This window comes from Mustela nivalis (genome assembly GCF_964662115.1).
Source record: "Mustela nivalis genome assembly, chromosome: 8".
In the NCBI taxonomy this organism is placed as follows: Eukaryota; Metazoa; Chordata; class Mammalia; order Carnivora; family Mustelidae; genus Mustela; species Mustela nivalis.
Window position 1 is genome coordinate 14,867,453 of NC_139027.1, and position 23,772 is coordinate 14,891,224.

The 23,772-nt window shown below is 59.6% G+C and overlaps 1 protein-coding gene and 1 long non-coding RNA gene across 2 annotated transcripts in view; both read right to left on the minus strand.

The window, feature by feature from the left end:
* Positions 1-4,782: 4,782 nt before the first annotated feature.
* HS1BP3 (HCLS1 binding protein 3) overlaps positions 4,783-23,772 on the minus strand; it is a 29,639-nt gene continuing 10,649 nt past the window's right edge. The window contains exons 5-7 of the mRNA XM_082744209.1: positions 12,330-12,490; positions 11,411-11,525; positions 4,783-6,933 (exon numbers count right to left, since the gene is read on the minus strand). Of these exons, the coding sequence (XP_082600335.1) occupies positions 6,675-6,933; positions 11,411-11,525; positions 12,330-12,490 (535 nt within the window). The 3' untranslated portion in view covers positions 4,783-6,674. The remainder of the gene's footprint in view (positions 6,934-11,410; positions 11,526-12,329; positions 12,491-23,772) is intronic.
* On the minus strand, positions 15,610-23,759 carry LOC309871307. The gene is made up of 4 exons (XR_014315196.1): positions 21,537-23,759; positions 18,519-20,269; positions 16,340-17,957; positions 15,610-16,309 (listed from the first exon to the last, which is right to left on the minus strand). It is a non-coding gene; the product is annotated as an uncharacterized lncRNA (long non-coding RNA).

The following is a 23,772-nucleotide window of genomic DNA, read 5'->3' on the forward strand; positions in this document are numbered from 1 at the left end:
GGCGAACCGAGCTGCTGTGCACATTTGTGTTCAATGCGTTGTGAGGACATGCGGTTCCCTCTCCCTTCGGTGTGTTCGTAGAAACCGAATGGCTGGGTCATATGCCAAATTCATGTTCACCTTTGAAAAAACTGCCAGACTCTCACTGTGGTGCTGAAGCGTTTTTTGTTTTGTTCCCGTGCCTGTGGATTTTATGGTCGCGGGGACCCGGGCTCCTGTCCGAGGGCCACCCATAAAACCAGACGAGCCTGATGAGGATCCCAGACCATCAGGGAGTAAAGCGAGGCCCTCGGGCCCCTGGCAGGTCAAGCAGAGCCTCTCTGCTGCTCCTGATGGTCTGAGAAACAGGGAGACAAAAAGTCAGCTGTTCTGCGGTCTAATCTAGAAGGATCACTTTGTGGGACCAACAGCCCTTGCTGGGGGGAAATCAGCAAAGTGGCTATTAAACTGAAAGGAGAAGCAGAACCACACATGTGGAGAAGCCGAGAGAGAGAGATCTCATCAAGGAAGAGAAGCCACTGGAGACAACAGGGGAGGCCCCCTCAGGCACCCGGGGAGTGGGCCAAGCGGCTGTCCCACTCTGGAGGCTGGTTCTCCCCACCAGCTCTGTCAGAGCCTTTTCCGGCTTCCTCAGATGCCCAGTGAGATGACAGGTTGCTGGTGGGAGGGCAGCCCAAGCGGCCGGGAGCCTGGGAAAGCCATCGAGCCCCTCCTGAGCCAGGGTTCTGCAGCGGCCCGACCGGGAAAGGCCTCCTCCAGCACAGTGTGTCCCTCTAGAAAGGGAGACATGGCCCCCCGCTAGCCGGGACCGCTCCGACCGCTGCTGACCCTCCATGATGTACCACAGGTTGCTCCAAAGAGTCATTGTTTAAAAAAATTTCTTTTCAGCATAACAGAATTAATTGTTTATGCACCAAACCCAGTGCTCCATGCAATCTGTGCCCTCGCCCTCCTTAATACCCACCACCTGGTACCCCGACCTCCCACCCCACTCCCCTCCAAAACCCTCAGATTGTTTCTCAGAGTCCATAGTCTCTCACGGTTCACCTCCCCTTCCAATTTCCACCAACTCCCTTCTCCTCTCCATCTCCCCGTGTCCTCCATGCTATTTGTTATGCTCCACAAATAAGTGAAACCATATGATAATTGACTCTCTCTGCTTGACTTATTTCACTCAGCATAATCTCTTCCAGTCCCATCCACGTTGATACAAAAGTTGGGTATTCATCCTTTCTGATGGAGGCATAATACTCCGTAGTGTATATGGACCACATCTTCCTTATCCATTCGTCTGTTGAAGGGCATCTTGGTCAAAGAGTCATTTTTTAAAGGAAGTTTTGAAGTTTCCCTATTCAATAAAGAGATGCAACTTCGGAGGAAGAGGTTTCGACCTTTCAGGTGGCAGCTGCCAACGAGAGAATGCTGACCTGGCACATGGCGGGAGGCCAACGAAGACACTTCTCTCCTGGCTCCCTCCCCAATGCAGACAGGGCACTGCTGCCACACTCACGGAGCCCCCACAGAGGCCACAGAGGCCATCGCTTGCATGGGACAGGACGGGACAGGACAGAATGGGACGCTGCCTGCCTCAGCGGACTCCTAAAAGCCCCTGGCTCAGGACAGGAAGTAACTGAGACCCATTCTGGGCCTGCCATTGCCTGGGGAAGAGTAGGCATGATAGCCCGGGGGCAGAGGGTGTTAGGCCACCCCTTGGCCACGTGGGCCAGGGCCTGGAGCTCCACAAGTCACACACTAACCTTTGGTCACAAGTGATGACAAAGGCTGGGTCCACTCTCAGTGGCAGCTTGATGGTAAGTCCCAGATGGCACCTAGCGGGCCCTCGGAGAAGGTCTTCGCCAGGCCCTGGAGCAGATGCTGGAGGCACAGAAATCATCACTTCTGCTATCCAGTCAGTCAGTCTTCTGGCAGGTCCCAGGCCCTTAGTGACTACACTGGGTGGAACTGCCTCCTCCCGACATTCGTGTCTACCCGGACCTGTGAATGGGAACTTGGAGGTCAGGTCTTTGCAGGTGGAATTAAGGTAAAATGAGTCCTGTTGGGTCCTAACCCAATGACCCGTGTTCTTACAAGAAGAGAGAATTTGGACGCGAAGCCAGAGAAGACACAGAAGCGATGGCCCCAGGAAGACGAGACGGGAGTGCCGCAGCTACACGAGGAGTCACCGCCACCACCAGAAGCCAGAAGACGCAGGGAAGGATTCTCCCCAGAGCCTCCGGAGAGCGTGTGGCTCTGCCAACACCTTGATTTCGGGATTTCTGGGCTCCAGATTGGGGAGACGATAAATTCCTGTTGTTTAACGTCACCCAGTCGTGCTACTTTGTTACAGCCGACGGGAGGCTGGGCTCAGGTCATGCGCAGCGCTGTGCGGTGGTGTCGGAGGGGAGGGAAGACGGGCGAGAGGCTGCCGGGGAGGGGGTGCCTCCCTCAGCTGCGTCTGCTGTGTGGGCAGGAGCCCGAGGAACGGGACTGAAACTGGGCACTCCGCACAGCGCATGGCAGATTCAGCTTTGACAGCTGGGGTTTCTCTATTGCTGTGACCTCTGCCGTGCTTGGGAAAGGCACTCGGGAAATATTCACGGCACCTCTCGCTCCCTGTGTGCCCCTAGCCCCAGGGTTGTGCCTCCCTCTGGTCCTGGCCTCCCTCTGTCTCGCCCCGGATCCAGGGAATGACCGGCCGGCAGGGCGGAGCTAACTCAGCTGCACTAAAAAGCCCGGTTAGAGGCTGCTGCTATCTGCTGCGTTGGCAGAGAAGCATCGTTGCCTCTGAGAGTCGTCCGCAGGGATTCCTGCTTACCCAGGCCGCGCTCAGCCCCTAGTCCCTGCTCCAGAAGCTGTGCTTTTATCCTAAGTGTGACTTGAGGAATGAAATCCCTCAGCTCTCACCCGTGGCCGGAGCCACGGAGGACTGGAGCCAAGGTCAGCCGGGAGAGGGGTCAGTACCGGCCCTCCAGGTTATGCTCCCCAAGTCGCTCCGTTCTCCACGGTGGACATAGCTCAGCAACTGGCAATCAGGGCTCAGTGCCCAGGCTGGACGCCAGGCCGAGCTGAGCCCGCCGGCGCCTTCTGACCACCCACCGACAGCCGGCCGCTTCCCATCAGGGTTCAGCTCATCCCGGGCCGGGGTCCCCCCGTGATGCGCTGGTGACCACCCCACGGAAATTCCTCCAGCATGAACAGGACGTCACAGTCCTGCTGGCCCCTTCACGAGAGCCCAGGGAAGTCTCTTCACTTGGCACTGTGGGCTGTAGGGGAAGGGATGTCACACAGCCCAGCTGGACCCGAACCTTCCATGCCCAGAGCCCAATGGCCGGTTTCTCCAAGGCTCCTTCAGTCAGCGATCCCTGCTGTGAGGCCTCAGGGTGCTGCCAGGGAACGGTCTGGAGTGATCAGGATTTATACTGAATTGTTCCCTCCGAAACTTGACACTGAAAGGGCAGCCACTCAAAAAGGCTCTGGGGGTTGACCAGGCCTGCTCTGGGCAGCCATCAGAGCCCCAGCAGCACCAGCATCCAGGGGATGGCAGCCGCACAGCTTTTTTCCCCAGGATATGCTCAGCCGGACGGTCAGGGATCTGGGTGAATGGGCATAACTGCCCACACCAGGCCTCCCCGGAGATTCCAGGGGTGGAGGCAAACTAAAGCCTGATGCTGGGTGTTTGATCTCTGCACAGAGCACCAACGCCATGCCCGGGCGGCGGGGAGGGGAAGCGGGCACCGAGGCCAGAGCGCCCTGGAAAGTGGCTGGATGTCTGCTGTCTTGTCTGCATCCAGTGTGAGGACTCGAGCTCGTGGAGGAGCGGGGATGTTCCTGCGCATTGCACGGACGTGAACACGGTTGTACCAGAGCTCGGAAGAGCAGGCGCTCCCCAGCGAACCCCACTGCACAGACCAGCCCGACGGGTGCTAGGCTGGGGACTTCCCAGCAGAACTGGAGTTCCTGCCTTCCGGGGAGAACCATGCTGAGGCGGAGGGGGACCCCCGCCACGGAGGGTACGTCCCATCCACAGAGCTCATGGAGGCCTCAAAACAAAGGCCATTGCCCCTGAATTCCACCTCTCAGTTTTCTTCGTGTGGTAAGCACTCGGCGGCAGGCTTCTGGCCTGTTTGTCCAACTGTTTGTCCTTGGGAGCTTGTCCTCGGGAGCCAAGACCCCAAGTGAAGCCTGGAGACGAGAGCCAAAGCCAAGCAGGGGGAGGAGGCCGGTGCTGGCCCACAGCCCACCCCGGCTTGGGGCTTCACTGGCTCCTGGGGACTCATTTCTAGTTCCCCAGTGGCTGTCAGTCTGCACAAACACCTGGCCAGGACCTCTGGGGCCCAGGCACAGAGCAGTGTCTCAGAATCTGAGCTCCAGCGGCGGGGAAGCAGGCCAGGACGGGAGTGTGTAAGGATGTACTTGACGTTGGAGCTTAAAGAGCCGAAAACCAGTCCAAGCCGAGGCCAGTCCCCACTGTGAAGAGATGCTAAGGGTCCTCTTTCCAGACTATTTCCAAGGGTCCTGGCTGGCCAGTTATTGATGCAGTGATCCCTGCGGAGCCTGGGCCTCTGGCCCCTCGGCCCCAGTTTGCATACACAGTGGAATCCTCCCTCTGGCCTCAACTCGCCCTGTGAGCAGCAGCCTGGGAGCCTGGGCAGAGCCGGGGCGGACCCCAGGGTCCTTCCAGGGCAGCAGCCCCTGCCAAGCCCGTGGCCAACAAGATGCTCCCCTGCCCTCCCCAGCGTTCCCTGCCAGACTGGGTGCAGAGAAACCACCATCAACAAATGCTGGAGTGAGTCACTGATGTGACCTTTATTGGATCACCGGGCGTCATCAATTCACCAGCAGATCACAGATCCACGGAGGAGAACCAGCCGCAGTCGAGCGCCATTATTGGGGGATATGCCGGTCTTCACTCTGGTGTCTAGGCAGCACCAGGCCTCCAGGGAGGAGGCCGGCCTGCAGTGGGTGACCCCACCCCAGGACGGTAGGTTCCCTCTGCCACCCCTTCTGGGCACCTGCCGGCTGTGCCCTCCGCCCGTGTCATAGCTGCTGAGTAGGGGCAGCGGGTGGGGAGCTGGCACAGGACGGAGAGCGGAGAGACCGCCCTCCCCTCAGCACTCTCTCCTTCGGAGGCCTTGCAGGGTGGGGGCCCGAGGCCTGGCAGTGAAAGGGAAGTGGATGGCAGGCCTGAGGAGCCTCGCAGCCGGCAGCCGCTGCCCCGGGGACGAAGACCGGGAAGCCCCGGGAAGGCAGAGGAGAAGGTATGCAGCCCTCAGACCTCATGACTGCCTATTTCCCTCCTGTCCCTCTGGCCCAGGCTGGGGGAGGGCAGCCTCCTCAGACCTGACAGCTGCCGCAGGTGCCGGGGTGCAGCAGACACAGGCCCCGCAGGGTCACAGGTCTGGACACGGGGCAGGAGCAGGGCACTAGAGACTGACGGTGGCCAACAACCGGCCTGGTCTGGAGCCTCCCTCAGGGCTGGCCGGTGGTCCCGATCAGGAAAGCTTCTGGGGTCCCACCTCCAAACCCCCTTCTGGGGTCTCCATTAAGCGGGAGAAGCCAAGGGACAACAGGGGTTGCATTTCATTAAAAACCGTCTCAATAAAAACTAGTTTGGAACATGAAGAATATATTTTTAAAAAAGATACTCTTTGCTCTATTCAACACCGTTCACTGAATTTCCTGAGCACTGCACCATGCCCGCCCCGTGTGCAGGGGTGTGGGGGCGGGGGGCAAGTCTAAGGCACTGGCCCTGCTCTGGCACAGGGCTCCTTCTCCCCGGAGAGGCGGTCCCCGCTGCCTAGAGGCCGGTGAGCATGTCCAGATCTGGGGGACAGGGGAGGCCTGGCAGCACCCACCGCTGGACAAAGTACTTGAAGCAGCAGCTAAGAGTATGCTGCCTAGGCCCACCGCGAGTAGGAGGGATGCCCCAGCCTCAGGCCAGGCAGTGTTCTGGAGGGTGCCATGACCACTCTGCTCAGAGCTGCAAGGGTGGACACTGGCCATGGCATTCCCTGGGAAAGGAGGGAGGAAGACCAGGGGCTTGTCAGGCCGTCCACACCCAAAAGAGACAGGCACTGGGCCTCATGTCTCCCTCGAGTTGGACACATGGGAAAGCACTCCGCTTAGCCCCTGGGGACCAGAGGCTGCTCAGGAACACGCCACCCAACCAGGCTCTCCCGGGCACCCACTCTGCATCTGTCCCCCGGGGACCCTCTTGGAGTCTGCAGGTCCCCAGGAGCCACACTGCCCAGGGACTCCACTCCTTCTCCCAGGCTTGCAGACCCTCCCTACCCTGCAGCAGGCATCGATGGACACAAAGTTTCCCTGCCCTGAGTAAGGCACCCTGGGGCTCCTGCGGCCTCAGCTTCATCCAAGGGGTCGAGCTCCTGGCTAGCAAGGCACCCCACATGCTCTCCCCTCCACACCCACGTGGCCGAGACCATCTGACCCCAGTTCTGTGGGGAATCCCTTTCTGTGCCCTGCAGGGTTCTCTGACCCCACAGGCAAATAAAACAAAACAAAATACCAAGGTAGTACAGGGTCCTATGACCTGGGCGTCTACCCCCTCCCCTGGCAGCAGAGGTCCTGGCCCCGCGGGGCACGGTGCCTCCCTCGGTGCACATCCCTTTGGGGAGAGGCTCTGCCAGCCCAGGGCCAGTCCAGGGGTGCGAGGGTCAGAAGAGGCTGGGGGTGGCCTGGCTGGGCGCATCGTGGTCCCGGATGTACTGGAGGATGTCCATTTCGTCCATGGCTTGAATCTGCTGCTGCTGCTTCCGCGGCCCCGCTACGGCCTCTGGCGGGCCCGCTGGGTGGGGCACGGCTGGCTTTCGGGGAAGTGCTGGCTTAGCGGCCACTGGCGGCTTAGGCTTGGGCTGGGGCTTGGCTGTGGGTTCAGCCCCCAGGTTCAGAATCTGGTCCAAGTCCTCTTCAACTCTAGGGAACCAGAGGGGAAGCTCTGAATGTGACCTCCTGCAGAGGGAGCAAGTGCCCGAGGCAAGGGCACCCCGCTCTGGGCAGGGCAATGGGCCCTGCCCCACCCAGCCTTTCCACAGGAGCTGGGGGACAGCCTCTGCCTTCCTTGCAGCCCCTCAGTGGCCTCTGCTTTTCAGGGGGTCCCCCGCTAGATGATGGTCCTTTAGGGGACTTGTCCTTCAACCTCCCAAGAAGAATAACAGCTGCCAGACGCAGAGCTCCTGCTCTGTACCAAGCACTGCGAACATACACAGTACCTTGGTCAACCCCAAACCCCTTGGGGGGTACGGTGGAGCTCCACCCCGCAGGTGGGACACTCTAGCCTCAGGAGGCCAAGCTACCTGTGAGACGACCACGTGTGACGGTGCCTGGGTCCGGACCAGGGCGTCTGACTTCAGGAGCCGAGCCCTCGTCTGCACCAAGTTCAGCCCAAGAAAGACTTGATGAGGGAATCTGACCATGGTGGGTGGTGCCACCCATCCACGGTGCCCACTGTGGGCCCACTGAGGGCCGGGGCCTCAGTCCTGGACCCAACAGCCCATCGCTGGGTGGGACTCCAGCCCGCGGCAGTGGGACGGTCACACAGGACCTGCCCCAGGTACCAGGTATCCCAGAGGCCACAACCTGCCTCTGCCCTCTTTGCCTGAGCGAGCATCTGCTGCCGGTTCCTGGCGGAGGAACTCAATTTGTGGAAACCAGAAGCACAATGCAAGACCCTTTCAATCCGTCCCAGCACCCTGCCACCCGAGGCACACCGTGCTGAATGCCTACCGAGGCCGGGCATTTCCACGTTCACTAATTCACTGAATGGTAACTAGACGCTGTCTGGGAGCAGGTCGTAATCTCATTTCACAGACAGGAAATATGAAAACTGAGGTACAAAGAGATAAAGGGCCTTGTCTGGAGCTCACGGCCAGCTTGTGAAGGAACAGGACTTGGCCTGGGGGTGCCTGGGTCTCTCAGGTGTGTGTGCCTTCCTGGGGCACCAATGCAACGAAGCCCTTTCAGATTGGAATTTCTCCAGGGTTGAGGGCCTTTCTGCTGAGGCCACAGGCCCCCTAAGGCCCTTCAGGTGACACCTGCTGGACATGTTGCCTCTGAGGACCTAATCCAGACCCCCTGATCCAGACTCCTCCCCTGAGGGAGGAGCTTCTCTTGGGATTCTGTGAAAAACTCCACACACCTGCATCCTCAGGAAATTCTCTCTGGGTCAGGCTTCAGGACACCTGCTGTCCAATCTTCTGTCCTTTGACAGACAGCAGTCCCATCTGGACACAGTAATTGAAAGAACTGCAAAATAAGTGACCGCTGGCAGGGTCCTTCCCCTCCCTGGGCCTCAGTATCCACATCAGAGAGGAGCTGGATGAGGTCATTTCAGGGATGCTCTAGCTTCCAGAAGATGCTAAGGAAAATGGCCCGATCAGGGCTTTCATGCTTTCATGCTCTCAGGCACAAGGCGGACACATGCGTTCCTGGCTTCACACTCTCAGGCGTGCAGCAGGCGTCCTGCCCTCTGGGAGAAGCTGCGTGCCGGCCAGTCTAGTCTGGAACCGGGAGACAGCAGGAGACCCAGGGTTGGGGAACAGTGGGGAGTCTGGTAACACTATCCTGGGGGCTTTCACAGAGTCACACGGAAAGCTCCCTTTGAAATCCAAGGGCCAATTTTTGAATTCCTAAAAGAGGATGCCTGGCCCTTTATATGCTGCTTAAACCAGCGACCAGCAGAGACATCTGGACCAGTGCTGCCCATACTTGGGCCAAGGTGTCTAAGGGTATCTCAGCAGGCCGCATCTGCCATGCTGGGGACAGGGGAGAGAGGGCTCAGGTGCTAGAGGCAGAAGACCCCGGAGTCCCCAACTGCGAGATGAAAACGCCGGCATCACCCAGCAAGGCCTGCAGAGCCGCTGTGGGCCTGGAAGCACAGCACACGGCTCCTGGGACATGGCTCCATTTCCCTCCCGCTGTGCCTTCACCAGTGGCCTCAGTCCACTTCGTCATGTTCCTTCCCTGGTCCTCAGTCTCCCCATGTCAATGGGGTCCAGCTCAGACATCAACCGGGCTAGGAAGCAGTCTGTTGGAGCGTGGCGTGCCCAGCACCATCCTCCCCTGGAGGGGCGGCCTGCCAAGTACCAGCTGCCAGAGGAGCTCTGGGGTCACCCCCCTGCGGTGGGGCAGAGACCCCAAAGGGGTCAGAGCCTCTGAGGATGGCAGAGCTGTCCCTCCAGCCCAGCCCGAGAGGGCCCAGCCCAAGCCAGGCCTTCGGAGAGGTAGCTGTCTTGGGTTTGAGGCAATCCCCAAAGTGTGACAAGACCGGCTGCTCCTGGCCACCTCAGCTCAGCTGTGGCCCGGCTCCCCGAGGCAGCGGCTCATCCCTGAGGCCCTGGGGCAGGTGCGGGCTCCTCCTGCAGCCCCAGGACAGCTCAGGGGGACTGAATTATCCTCGAGCAGTGGCCTTCAGGAAGCAGCAGCAGCTAAGAGCCCGTGTGAGCAGCCCGGATTTATGCAGCTGGGGCAAACCCTGTTGGGAACTCATCAGCAGCTGCTGTCGTGGCAGGTGGGACCATCACGCTTGGGGTACAGGTGGCGGCAGGGGCACCCCTTTCCATGAACTCTATTTCTACCCAGGCTCCCTGAGTCACGGCTGGAACTGGGTCTCACGAATGCAAGGCCCAGCTCCCACAGAGAGGGACCTCCCCAGGTCCTCACAGCGGACAGGCCGACCACTGGCCTGGCTGCACAGCAGGGGGTTACTGAGCTTGTGAGACCCCCACACCTGTGGGGCAGAGTGCTCTGGGGGGCTTCAGGCTCGCTGATGGCCACAATGCCATCAATGGGCGGGTGATAGCATCAGCGAATGGATGAGGATTAGGAAGCTTTTCATCGTCAGGAACCCCGATCGCTGCCTGGATAGTCGTGGAGCCGGCACAAAGAGTACGACTCGGCTCCTGCTCTCAGAACGGGAGTTCATGCTCACCAGCCGTGTGGCAGAGTGAAGGCCGGGCCGCGGACACCCATCCCCCAGGAATTCTCAGAGGGCTCTGGGGGACGCCAACAGGCGTGACAAAGGGAAAGGGCCCCAGAGACCAACGGAAACATGCAATGCTACATGCTATTTCCTAGTCACGCCCAGAGCCGTGCTGAACACTGGTACTGCCCCAGCCGTCTGGCCACAGAACTCCTTGAAGGGACACCGGAGCCCTGAAGAACGTGGGTCGGGAAGTGCTGGCATCACAGACTCAGGAAAGACTGTGCCAAGAAAGGCCCCACGGAATGGCCTCCCTGGGACACACCGAGTCCTGGAGATGGCAGAGTCTCCCCAAGGAGGGCACACTCGGCGGGGCCCTGACGCCCTCCCTGGGACTGACTCTACTAGTCTGCTTCCTCGTGCCTCAGTTTCTCCTCTCAAGGTTTCGCCACCCCAGCTTCTCCCAGCCTGCTGGGGCGGTCAGGGGCGAGGACACAGATGACAGCGAACAGATGTCGGGGCCATGGGGAGATGTGAAGACAAGATGCATTCGCTGTGACTCGGGCACTGACAGGGCTAATAGCCCGAGGCTGCTAACGGCGCAGAGGACAGTGTCTCAGCACCATGTTCCTGGAAAGACACAGCTCAGCCTCCTGTAAACCACTGAGCACAGCCGCGTTCTGGGGATGTGGGTGACGCAGCGGACACACACAGTACCAAGCATGCGAGAGCGTAGCCAGCACACGCGGAAGCGGCTGGCCCAGGGCAGGAGGCAGATCTCCAAGCCTCTAAGTGCTTCGAGGGTCCTGGAAGGTGCAGGAAGGACAGGACACAGAACAGGGGGACTGGGTTCCAAACCCGGCTCTGTCCTGGGGGAGCTCGCATCCGCTGTGAAGATGAAATCAGGCCGTGTGTAGGGTGTGGCACACAGACCACAGCCAGCACCCTGAAGCCGGAGCCCCCGTGCACACGTACTGTCCACCCACCTCTGTGCAACAGACCATGCCTCGCCCTCCCCCTAGAGCCTGCCCCTGGGACCCTCCTGGGACCGGCCGCGGTCCAGCACACCTGCGGTTTTCTCCCCGGGGAGGGCTGTGTGCTACCAAGAACCCACTTTAATGGTTGTTCCTAAATGTATTTATGCCAGTTATACTTGCTCTTGTGATTATATAATCTAATTATTCTCCACATAAATTATGAAAGCGTGAGTGTGGGAAGGCAAAGAGTCGTATTCACGAAGTTCTTTCTGGAACTCGCAGAGCAACCCGGCCTGTGGCCCATCCCCACCCCTGCCCCAATCCCCGCCGCTGCCTCCTGGTCAGCGCCCACCCACAGGTTCCTGCCTCTGATGGGCCAAGACGCCCTCCCTTGGTGGCCGAAGCCGGTGAGATGCTCCCACACAGGGACGGGTTCCTGGCTCTGCCCAGGCTGCTCTGAGGGCTGGCGGAGGAGCGCCCGAGGGACAGGTGGTACCTGAACAGCTCTGCGTGGGACACAGGCCCTCCGCTCTCACGGGCAGCAGGCAGCAGCAAGGGGTCACCTAGAGGGACGGCACCGCCGAGGTCAGGGTCTTCGAACAACTTCAGGGCTGTGGAGAAGGCAGGGGCAGAGTGGTCAAAGGATGTCCTGGCCTGTCCTCAGCAGCTGGGGGCACAGGTGGGGACAGCCTCGTCCAGCCTCCTGGCCTGGCTAGGAGACAGTGAGCAAGGGACAAGGCAGAGCAGAGAACTGGAGGAAGAGGCCCGGAAGGGGACAGCAAGAGGGCAAGGGACAGCACTCAAAGGCGATGCTGAAATCGCCAAGACATGTCCTTCGAGCCGTGAGGCCGGGACTTTCTCATCAATGTGTTCTCGGGCTCGGCACAGAGCCTGGCCCTCCGTGGGTGGTCACCAAGTGCTGGGTTAATGGGGGGCAGCGTTTGTCCATCCTGAACGAGGACCCGGGTGACGAAAGGTCAGATCTCGGGACAAGTAGAGCGGTCCCAAGGCCGCTCAGCTCTCCTCATTCCGACTCTGCCCAGGACCCTCCAGTGGGGTCTACTCAGGTCACAGAGAATCTATCATAGAGCCACGGCACACCTGGGTAGTTGCATCCCCCTCCCAGACAGTGCCCACATCTGGCCACTGGAATGATAAAGATGCCACCCCCACTTCCCCAGGGTGACTAGAACAAACATACAGTCCTGGAAGGTTCCAGGCTATGGGGACACAAAGCGCATGACTAATCTCTCCAGCAGAAAATCTCTGTAAGCTGAGCATGAACCACGTCGAAACAGGACAAGGGAAGATCTCCACTGTGCTCACGTGTGGTGGGTCCAAGCCACTTGTAAGAGTCTGGCTGGGTCATGGAGCAGACACCCAGAGTACAGGGAAGGCCTGGAGGCTCTACTTACGGTCCTGGAGGGGCACGTCCTCTGTGGGGCGCTGTGGGGAGAGCTTCGAGCTTGAGCTGAAGAGCCCCTCATCAGGGTCCACCTCCTCATCAAAAATGGTGAGTCGGGGTGAGGGTTTGGGCTTCACAGCCGCTTCAGGGCGTTTCTTGGACTTCTTAGAGCTACAGAATCACAGACACAGCTCAGTTTTCATGAGAGCCCGGCCAGCGGGCGCAGATGGCCTGGTCAGAGCCATGCAGGTGAGGTGAGCTTGAACTTGGGTGAGGAAGGAACTTTCCAGTACCCTGAGGTTTAAGACCCTGCTACGGGAAGCTGCTGGGCCCTGTGCCTCAGGATGTATGGGAGGAGCAGGGCAGTGTCAGCCCGAACAAGATGACTGCCGGACAGCTCCCCGCCCTGAAGGGCCAGCCAGGACTCAGGCCTGCCTGCCCGGACACGGGGCAGAGCAGCTGCTCTCCTTCTGGAGGCTGCAGGGGCGAGTGCCCCCAGGGTTCCCAGGGCCAGGCTCTTCAGAGCCACTTGGAAAGGGGGGTGGATGCAGCCTGAGGCTGGGATCAGGTGGTACCCGGGGACAAGCAGAAAGCAGCCTTGAGAAGGGAAACCTCCATCACTCCAACAAATACTTCAGTCCCATTGAGCGAGCCCCATCTCCTTGAGGAAACTTCTCGGCTACTCAGAGCCTCAGAGCATCCCCCACTGGCTCTGTCTCCCTCATCAAGGTCCCTTGATGTCTCATTCACCCAGTGGCCAAGGTCCTCCCTTGGACCAGATGCTGCTTTGGCAAACTGGGAGAGGGCACGAGGGAGAGTTCTGGGCCATGGGCCTGCTTCGTTTCCTGCCCTGGGGGGTGGTGATGCAGAGCGCACAGAAGCCTTTACCGACTTGGCTCCTGCAGCTCTGCATACGTAAGCCACACTGCAGATAAATAAACAAACAAACTTAGATTTATTTAAACACGGCGATCCAATCCCTGCTGTGGATACCAAAATTAGCCACTATAAGGTTCCTGCAAATAGTGAAAAGACGCTGTTTACTGGAAACAGAATTTCTGGGGTGCCTGTCTGCCTGGCGGGCAGTTCCACTAGACAGAGGTCACCGTCTGAGCTCCTGCTGGCAACACTGTGTGGGAAACCTGCGGCAGAAGCCGGCCCTTCCTCGATGGCACAGACCAACCAGCGGCAGATGGACAGAGTGCCAGCGGCCCCGGGGGCTGGAGGGCAAGCTGCTCAGAGGAGCCCATTCCCACGGTCTGGCTGCGACCTGTGGCCGAATCGGAGGCTCAGCTGAAATGGGAGAAGCTGTGGGAGCTGCAAATGCCCCTGCCGCGGGGTCACACCTCCAGGACGGAGCACACCTATGCACTCAGGGCCGAGGCCTACTCGCAGTCCTGCGCTCTTGTCCCCTTAGGTGTCCCCGCAGTAGGGAGATCCAGGGTGGGGTGAGGACAATAGGCTCAAGCCTGCACATTTTGAGGATGAAACAGAGAGTAGAGACTCAGGGCAGGGGTGTGCCAGGAAGTCCCACGCGCCCCGACCCTGCTTTCTCCATCCTGGGCACAATCCAGACAGGCTCAGGTCACAGACCTCCTAGGCACACGACTCTGCTTTGGTGCCACCCCCAAGCCCTGCTTGTGCTGGGCCTTCTCCGTCCGCATAGCAAGTGCTTTCCAGAACCTTCCGCCATGCCACCTCACACACCCTGAAGGGCCAAGGAGGACTGCTCTGACAGGGACACCTGCTCTTTGTTTCTCGGATCAGGGTGAGCCGGTCCGCCTTCCTGACCCCTGGGACGTGGGTGCCAGAGGCAGGCCAGACAGAGACGGCTCCAGCCGAGAGCTACTGAGTCAGAACCCCAGGGCCGGCCCAGGAAGCCGCACTGGAGTCTCCGAGGAATCTCTGCAGCTACTGGCCCAGCCTGAGGCTTGTGGGCTCGGCCCCACTGCTGGCCTCCATCACCCAACAGACAGCCCTCACCCGGAGCCCTGGAGCGTGAGGGCCGGAGGCTTCCCACAGACCAGAAATCAGAAGAGCCGCGGAAAGACGGGAGCGGTCTTGCGAACGAAGGACGGGAGAGGACAGCGTGATGAAGTCTGTCTACGGAGAGATCTGGACTTCCTGTCTCACACCTACTTCTGGTTCTGAGAACACAAGTTCGGCCCGACTTTCCTGCTATGTCAATTTTCCTCCCAAGCGGGATGAATGATCTTGTTTTTCTCCCCAGAGACATTTCTGATCTTTCATGGTCTTGAAATGACATAAAGCCAATCTGTGGCACGTGGGGGCGTCCAGTCAGGCAGACACCGTCCGTACTCCACCCCCCCACACCCCCGACCGGGCTACCCTCCGTCTCCCCAGCCCTTCCTGAGCGTCCCCAGGGGAGGCAGAGAACAGGCCGGAAACAGGGAGCACTGACCGCTCCAAGCCCCAGGGTCCTGCTCCGGCTGGCCCCCGAACTCGAGTCTCTGGGACACACCCGTGTGCCTGGTTCAGAGAAGACGCTCCACAGATACTGGGTCAAAGAGGAGGACCGATGGATGGAAGGACAGATGGGAGGAAGGAAGGGAAGAGGGGAGAGGGAAGAACAGACACGTGAACAGGGAGATGGACGCGGGACAGTTCGTCTCTCATCCAGACTCATTTCTGCCTGCTCCCCAGGAAGAGCGGAGAGGGGGTGCGGACGGGGTTCCCAGCACCAGTCCCAGACAGAGACGGTGCCTGGAAGGCTTCACTCCTCCCAAGCTGGCGGTCACATCAGCTGGTCTCCTCATCCGCCCTCAGCCACTCTGTAAGCAGCTGGCGTTCACCCTGGATGCCCTCTGGGACCCACACTCACCCACGCGTACCTCCTGGGCTGAGCTGTGAGACCTGCCACTGCCCCAGAAGCTCACAGCTGACTCAGAGGCCCATAAACCCGTCATGACTGCACAGGGCAAGAGTTCTGGAATGTGCGGAGGATCCAACCCAGGCTTAGGGGCTTCCTGGACGAGGCAAAGTGAAACAGACACGGACTCAGGCAGAGGAAGGGAGCCCCTCATCCGTGGGGTCTGCCAGAGGCACGGCTCAGGCACGATCAGGAACCGGGTCCCCAGGGCAGCATGGCTTGTGGTCGACGGAGAAAAGATCAGGGCCTGGCCTGGGGAAACACTGCAGTATGATGAGGAAACGGGGTCGGGGACATCAGAAGGCAAAGAGCTCCTAGAACATGTGGATGGTGAGGTGATCAGTGAGCAGAAGCGGCGAGTCTAGAATGATGCCAGACTTCAGGCCTCAGGACGAGGTCGTGCACGGCCTGTGTGAGGGGAGTCTCTAAGCCCGTCTTCCCCTCGTCCACAGACTGTGTGAGCACGGACTCGGGCTGCATACACAGGCTATGGCCCTGCCCCGACCCCCACCCTGCCCCGACCCCCACCCACCCGTCCCTGCTCTGCTCCTGCCCCCATAGCGTCCACCCAGCTCTCTGTGTCATGCACCACCCGACTCTGCTGTGCCCGTCTGCCACCGCCATGCCCGTCTGCCACCCACCCTCTGTGCCACCGCAATATAGGGTGCCTCTCCTTTCTTCACCGAAGGGAGGCCAATAGGACTAGACTCTTGTCACCAGGGCTGGGGCAGTGGGGCGCGGAACGGAGAAGTGTGCAAAGGACAGACCTCCTGGAGAGAAGGCAGGAGGTCACCTGAACTTGGGTAGGCTCTGGCACAGGGGGCACGAGGTGGGGCCATGCAGGGAGGCCCTCCCTGGACGGGTGCAAGTCTGTGGAAGCAAGTCTCTGTAGCAGGTAGGTTTGTGCACGGACAGACACCAGCTCTCCCGCCTCGTGCGTCTGCTGCCAGACAGATGTCCCGAATGGGCCATGTGGCGCAGGCAGGAGCGAACACGGGGAGGCGGCAGGCGCCCAGGCTGACAGCACCGACAGTCGGAGTCACAGCCCCACTCATGGGGCTCGGGCACTGCTCAGGCAGTGACAGACACATGACAGCAGCCTCCCCTCCGGCCACCCAGGGGGCCTGTGCCCATGTTTCCAGGTGCACCTGTGCCCCTGGCCGACCACCGAGAGCCACCAGCTGCCCAGGACCTGCATCACTGAGTTGTGGGAGCACCTCCTGGACCCAAGGGAAGGCAGTGGGTCCTTCTGATGCCCAGACTCACAAACAGCACGACGCACGCTCCAAGCCGGGGTGGTGCGTAACCAAAGACAGAGATCAATCTCCTTTCTAATCGTACTATGTTCCTGTTTTCCAATAAAGCATTTTTCATTTTTAGATTTTAAATTAGAAACTCGCAGAGTGACCGTGAATGAACTTCCGTGACCTGTGTTCCGGGACCATGTCGTCTGTACCAGCGCCAGGCCTCAGGGCCTCCACGATGACCCAGTCCTCACCGGGGCGTGGGTCACGGGGGACAGGCAGTCACCCCCGAGCCGTGCCTGCCTGCCCGGATGGGAGCTTCGGGGAAGCGCTGGACGGGGGCTGAGCAGAGCCGGGAAAGCAGCGCTCCGGGCGGAGAGGCTTGTGCAAATGCCAAGGAAGGAGGCGCGCAGTGTAGGCGCAGTGGCCTCGAGTCGGGCAGCAGGCACACGGGGGAGGGGAGTCTGAGGGGAAGTCGGGGCCAGAGCCCACAAGGCCTGGGGGAGAGTCTGGCCTCCCTATTCCTGGGGAGCAGCCCTGGAGGGGATGCAGGGAATCCACGTGTGACCTCGGGTCAGTCGGTTCACTTCTCGGGGCCTCTTCCCTTAGCCGTTACATGGGAGTAAGGAATGCTCTGGAAGCGGGAGCCTGCATGCAGGGCGGCGCAGGGCACAGCAGGAGCCTGAATCCAACTAGGTTCACATCAAGCTCCGGCCCCACAACTGTATTCTGTGCTCTGACAAATACACAAGGCCTGCCTGGTAAAGACCCATCATTTTTTGAAGCCCAGGGTCACATTCAAGGATCTTTCTCAACAGCCAGAGCCGGACTCCCCAGGCCACTGAACCCCACTTGAGGGCTCACTGATCAGCAGCCCCCCCAGAACGCCCCTGCCTTTGCACCTCGAGCGAGCGGACGTTTCTTCCCCGGCCTCTCACCCAGCATGGTGCTCTGCACCACCACCGAACCAGGCCCGTCTGGCTGCAGGGGCCCTGTCACCCCCACCCCCAACTGCTGGGAAGCAAGGCCCCAGCTCTGGCTGCACCCCTGAGGGACTGAATATACAAATGGGCAATGGGCAGAGCAGACGTCAGACAGACCCGTGTCTCACACCCTGCAGCCCCCAGACCAAGGCATCAAACCACAACACAAACTGTCAGCTACCCTAATCTTTACTCCGGCTTCCCTTCTCATCCAGCAGCCAAAGAAAGCCAACTACGCTCAACTACGCTCCCCGAACCGACCGCAGAGTGTGCGGGACGCCACACAGGCAGCAGCCTCCCTCGCTAACAGCCTCCAGTCAGGCACAGTTGAGCCTCTTCCTTCCCACTAGGAACCGTTCCTACTCCCAGCCTGCCTTGGAGTCTCTGCTAAATGCAGGTCTGACCCCTCCCTCACCACAGCCGGCTCCAAATCAAGGCCTTAGCCTGTTCTCACTTGGGCCATTTTGGTTTTATTCCCACATCCCTGACGATAGTCCAAATGCTCACATGACCCATGGGGCCTGGCAGTCCCTGCGATTGTGAAACCCCATCACCCCCATCGCCCAAGCTGGAGAACGCATGGGCGAGGGCCAGGAAGCTGGCATCCTGGCATAGGGGGGCTCTCAGCCCGGGGTGGGGGGGGGAACAGGCAAAGTCCATCCCAGAGCTCCACGGTACAGAACTGGGTGGTCTCGGGCGGGTTTCCGAGTAATAACCACAAAGACACAGGCTTTGCCTCCAGTCCCTCAGGTGAAAGGCTGTCATTCTAATGCTGTCCCTTGGGGGCAGCTTGAGGCAGGGGAATGGCAGGCATGACCTCCAAGAGTCCTTCCCCAGGGAGTCAAGTGACCATTCAGTCCCACCCAGGCTGCGGCAAGTCCGGCAGGTTGCACTGGGAGCTGCGTAACAGGACAGGAAGTGGGCAGGCTGTCTCTAGTTCAAACAGCCCACGGCTTCTTCAGAGCAGAGCGGACCTCACACAGGGATAACATTACACAAAGGACATTTCCTACACTACGTCTCACTTTATCGACCACCGGGGCTGCACTTTGTCTTTCGTTTATAAAGAGAGAAACTGAGGCATGAAGAGGTTCAACGACCTGCCCCGTACCCTTGGGGATCTCAACCTGGGCCTGCTGGCCTGTCATTCTGCTCCGGGCTGACCGCACACCCAGCTATCCCAGTGGCTTTAAACCGTGCTCTAAGGGGCCTGGCCTTCCACAGAGCCACGCAGGGCCACGGGAGAGGTGAGCTGAGGCCTAGGAGGCAGATGTCCAGTCCCTACTCCTGTCCCAACCAGGCCAATTCTCCCTCGGGCTGTTTGATACACACTGGGGCTCTGTATGAGATTTCTCCTGAACTGAAGTTCTTGCTACTAAATTAAAAGAGTGGAAAGCAGATGCCTGGGTGGCCCAGTCAGGTGAGCGTCTGCCTGCGGCTCGGGCCATGATCCCGGCCTCCGGGACTGAGTCCCACATCCGGCTCCTTGCTCAGGGAGGAGCCTGCTTTCCCTCTCTGCTTGTGCACACGCGCACTCTCTCTCTGACAGATAAATAAATCTTCAAAATGTTACCTTAAAAAAGAAAAAAAAAAGTATACAGCAGTGTCACACCATTCATTCAGGCCAGACTTTCTGCGCTAACATGGATGAGGAGATCTGGTTAGTAGAGCACGCGTGGCTGCCCTAATGGGGGATGTGACTGTGACTGGTAGGACAGCTGTCACCGTGCCCCCTGTAGTCCTCATTGATTTTGGTCCCAGGCCAGGCCAGGGCTGACTGCACGGCCCCACTGTGACTGGGAGAACCGCCCCCTAGCAGGTGGCAGGTGGCAGGGGAGCGAAGCCAGAGAGCCGGAGGGGGGTCCCCCCAAGGCTGCCTGGGACCACCCTCCTGGAAGCCCTGTGGAAGCCCCGTGGCCAGTGGACCTGCTGCTCCTGTCTCAGTTCCCTCTGCCATACCCAAGGCCCTCATCAACTTTGGCTTCTGGGGCTCCTCAAGCGGGACTTTCCCCGTGGATCACCTAGAGAATTCCTTAAAGCCCCAGTCCGAGGGGCTTCTCGCGAGCTGCAGGGTGTTCAGGGCTCCCAGCGGGCCTGCTACCCATGTGAGTGGGGTGGGCGAGGAGCCGCCCTGCTCAACTCCCCGCACACCCCGCCACGGCCTACCTGGGGGACACCGTGCTTCTGAATCTCAGAAACTGTACTTTTGTGTGGCGATCGATGGTGGCTGCCGCTAACCTCACCGCGGTCACTACTTCACCGTATGTAAGTGCATTAAATCACACAGAACACCTCAGACTCACACAATGCCGTATGCCGACCAGTTCTCAGTAAAGCTGGGGCAGAAATAAATCAGTCTCCCAATGGGAGCAAGTCTAGGGGTACCTGGGAGTGTGCTGCGGGGTTTCCAAAACCGCAGGGTCATCCCAGATCAGTGATGTTACCCAAACGTCGGGTAAGACATTTTTATACTAAGATGCGTAAGATTCTTTTGTGAAGATAACGCAACATTTGTATAAACAATTGTGACAAAACGCATGATTCATGCTCCAAAAAAAGGTCCAGCTTCTCTGCTGGAGGCCACGCACAGGCCACTGGGCACTGGCCCCACTCCTGGGAGCAGAGAATAAGGAACCCAGCCTTGAGGGAAGGCATGTCCACGCAGGAACCAGCCTGTCCCTAAAGGTGCCGATGTCCCTAAGGGTCCTCTGGGACTGGGGGCTAAAGAAGGGACTCCCTGAGCACTGAGGGAAGAGGTGGGAGGCAGCAGCCTCGCGAGTAGGCAGAGAGGCCTTCCCAAAAGAGAGGGACTGGGTCCCTAAAGAATGCTTCCCTGGAGGGGCACAACCAAGGCCCCTGGGCAGAAGAGCCCAGGACCTGGCTCTAGGGCAGTTATCCGGGGGGAAAAGCTCCCCACAGGGTCAAGTTCCTCACCGCCTGTAATAGCAAAAACTTTCGGAAAACACCACAGTGCCCCCAGGCAGGCCTGGCAATACCACTTACAGGCCATCGACCCGGCGGACCAGCCCAGTTACGAATGTAGAAGTCGATTTACTGATCTGGAAAGACCCAATACAAGCTGAAAACAAGCAAACTGTGGAATGGTGCTCACAACAAAATCCCATTTTGGGTTTGAGAAATGTACATCCAGAAGCACAGACCTTCAGGGCAAAAGGCTTTCGCTGTGTTTTCAATTGTCTGTACCAGTCGTGTATCATTGGAGTTACGATTAAAGACGTTCCCAATGAGGTACTTTCCAGCAGAAGGCAGAACTAGACGGTAGAACTCCGTCTTTCTCAGATGTGCAAAATCTCTAACACGGAGAGTGAGACCCGACAACTCTGTGGGATGGAGAGAGGACCGCGACAGGACACGGAGAGAAGAGCACAGCGTGCAAGGCTTGTGTGCTCTGCGTACAGATCTGTGGGTCATGCCTGGACCAGGATGCTCAAACCCCCTGGGAGCAGGGGAGCAGCATGGCCAGGATGGGCCCACGGAGAGCACTTTCTGTCTTGGAGCACTCGGTGTTGGTGCAGCAACTCTTTCCCCCTAATCAAAACCAGGTTTAAGAGACAAAGAAAAGCCAGGCCTTCTGGGCACGGGGCTTTGTGCTGGCAACCCGCACCCCCGCCCCCACCGCCCCCCAGCAGCCCTGCCGTGGAGCAACAGCGCCCCACCAGGCCCACAGTAGGAAGGACAGATACCTGTCGCCTGGAAATGAGGCGGCTCAGGAAAGCCAGGCCCACAGGAGTGCTGGGGTGGGGTTAGGGGGACACATCTGGGAGTGTGACCACGGTGCGGGGGGAGGGGGGTGGCGGCAGGGGGGCCACACCCAAGGCTCAGCCAAGTCCCTGCTCAACTGTCCTGGACTTTCCCGTCCGTGAAAGAGGGTAATCCCAGCACCCTGCCCTCCTCCCACTTTGCAGAATGACTGGAATCAAGGGACAGTCAAGGGGGCGCCACTGAGTCACGGCCTGCCAAATGGGGCTGCGTGAATTTGGAGGAGCTACTTTGTTTGTGAAGTTTGTCTCCACACTTCAAGACTTCAGCTTCCACACACACACACACACACACACACACACTTCCTGGAGCACACCAACCCACACAGGTTCTGAGAGCAATGTGGTGTGTCATGACCTCTAAAAAAAACAAAAGCAGAAATAGAAGAGAAATGTCCAGTCACAGGATTGGAAATCACTTTCTGGCATTTCATAAGCTCTCAAAAGACCTTAGGGGTTATTCTCCCTGACGAGAGTGACAGAACTGACCACTGTCACACCTGTCATTAACACAGAGAGTGTTCCGTCATTACAGGAAAAACCAGCAGAAGGTCTTAAGCCTCTGGGGCCCTGGGCAGGTGCTACGTTCTCGCGGCATTCGAGAATGAGGCCCCCAGAGCTGGTGACAGTGCCGGGGGTGGGTGGTCCCAGACATGTCCCTTGACTATCTGCTACTGGAATAAGTAGGAAATTCAAGGCGGCCCTTGCCAACCCCAAACAGCATTTTCCTACCCAAAAAAGGAGCCACTTTGCTAAGCATGACCCTCAGCCAAAAGCTGGCACAAACCACTGAAATCCTGGTCTGGCTTTACGTGTGGTTCCTCTGAACAACAGGGAGCCTGAGTTCAAACAAAGCCTCATCCTAACCAAAATAAGCCCAAGAAGGCCCTGCAGGTTGTGTGAGGCTACTAAGAAGTGGCTCCTACAGACTGATCCCCACATAACCTCGCTGCCTCTCCCCCAGGGCCGCTGACCCCCCGTCTGGGTCAGGGTGGCCGTGGAGGGCTAGGGGGACCAGACCCCAAGCCTGCACTTCTGGCTCTGGGCCCGGGTCTCCAGAGTGGGACTCCTCATCTCCCCTAGGCTGGTTACAGGGGGCCGTGCAGCCACACCTCCACCTGCCCGTTCCCAGCCTCACACCCGCTGACTCCCCCAGGCCAGGAAGGCTGGTGGGCGGTGGGCAGAGCCTTCTGGACTGTGACTTTCATGTCCTTTACGCTGAACTTGCCCCTCCCTGATTCCTGGAATAGGACCTGCGAGGCAGGCGTCCCTTGTAGAATGACTGAACTTTGATCTCTCATCAGGACAGAGGGACGGTCACTCTGGGTCTACAGTCTGATTCGAGGTAGGGCGTGGGGCGGCAAACTGCAGCCGTGAGAGGAGCGCGTGCTGGCACTCGCGTTAACTCGGCCTCCACCCGGGCCCTGTGGAGAGGGGCTGCCATGACCCGATTCACCACAGAAACTGAAGGGCCACACTGTTGGGAAACAGCTGAGCCAGGATCAAGGCCAAGCAGCGTCCAGAACCCTGACCTAGACTGGAATCCCAGTACGATTATTTACCAGCTGACTGACCTCGGGCCGGGCACTTGGCCTCTGCAGCTTTTCTTTCACCTGTGACGTGGGAGAACATCACCTCCTCGCAGGCAGGGTGTCCGTGGGACACAGGACATGGAGCGCGGGCAGCACGCTCGGCGTGTGGGAGATGCTCAGAAACATAGGTTCCCACCTGGTTTCTTGTTCGGGCTGAGAGAGGGTGAGGGCCTGGGGCGGCCGAGCCTGTCTTGTTTGGGAGGTCCCGCTCAGACACCGCGGCCTGTGCCCACTGGACGGGCCTCAGGAACAGCCGTCTCTCCCACCCGGACCCCTGCCCCCAGCACAGGGCGGCCACGCAGCGGGGGCTCGGGAGCAGCGTACTGATTCGCGAAGGCATCAGGGGCTCAGGAAAGAAGGCGGCAGCGGATGACAGCCGAGGGACCACTGAGACCATACCTGGCTCACCCCTTGCTCCCCAGCCAGGGCACCTGTGTGTGCGCCCCTGTGTGCGTGTCCGCGCACGTAAAGGAACTCAGCTGACTGGCGGGGGGCGGGGCTCGCGCCACCTTCTCCATCACCCACAGCTGGCTCCTTAGAGGCTATCCGTCCCCTCCATCCATGTGATTCACGGGCCTTACAACTGCCTTGTGGGGAGGCAAGGCCCAGGTCAACACCCCCGCTTTAAGGACAGTGCAACAGGGCCCGGGGGCTCCAATCACCCGCCACAAGCGCCAGGCTGTCAGTGATGAGCCAGGTGGAGAGCCCAGGGCTCCTGGGCTGCTGAGCTGTCCGGGGGTGGGGGAGGGCAGCCCTGTGGGGACTCAGGACAGGGCTGGGACCCAGGGCCTGCCCTCTGGCCAGGGAGGCTCTGCCCTCTGAGCCCAGCCCGAGCACACCAGGCCACAGGGAGTGATGACCAGGGAGACAGGCGTTCTCAGACTCCAAGGACGGAGGGAGAGAAGCCCTCCCCAGAGAGCTGGGGGCAGGCCAGAAGGAGGCCCGACCCCGGATGCGGAGACCTA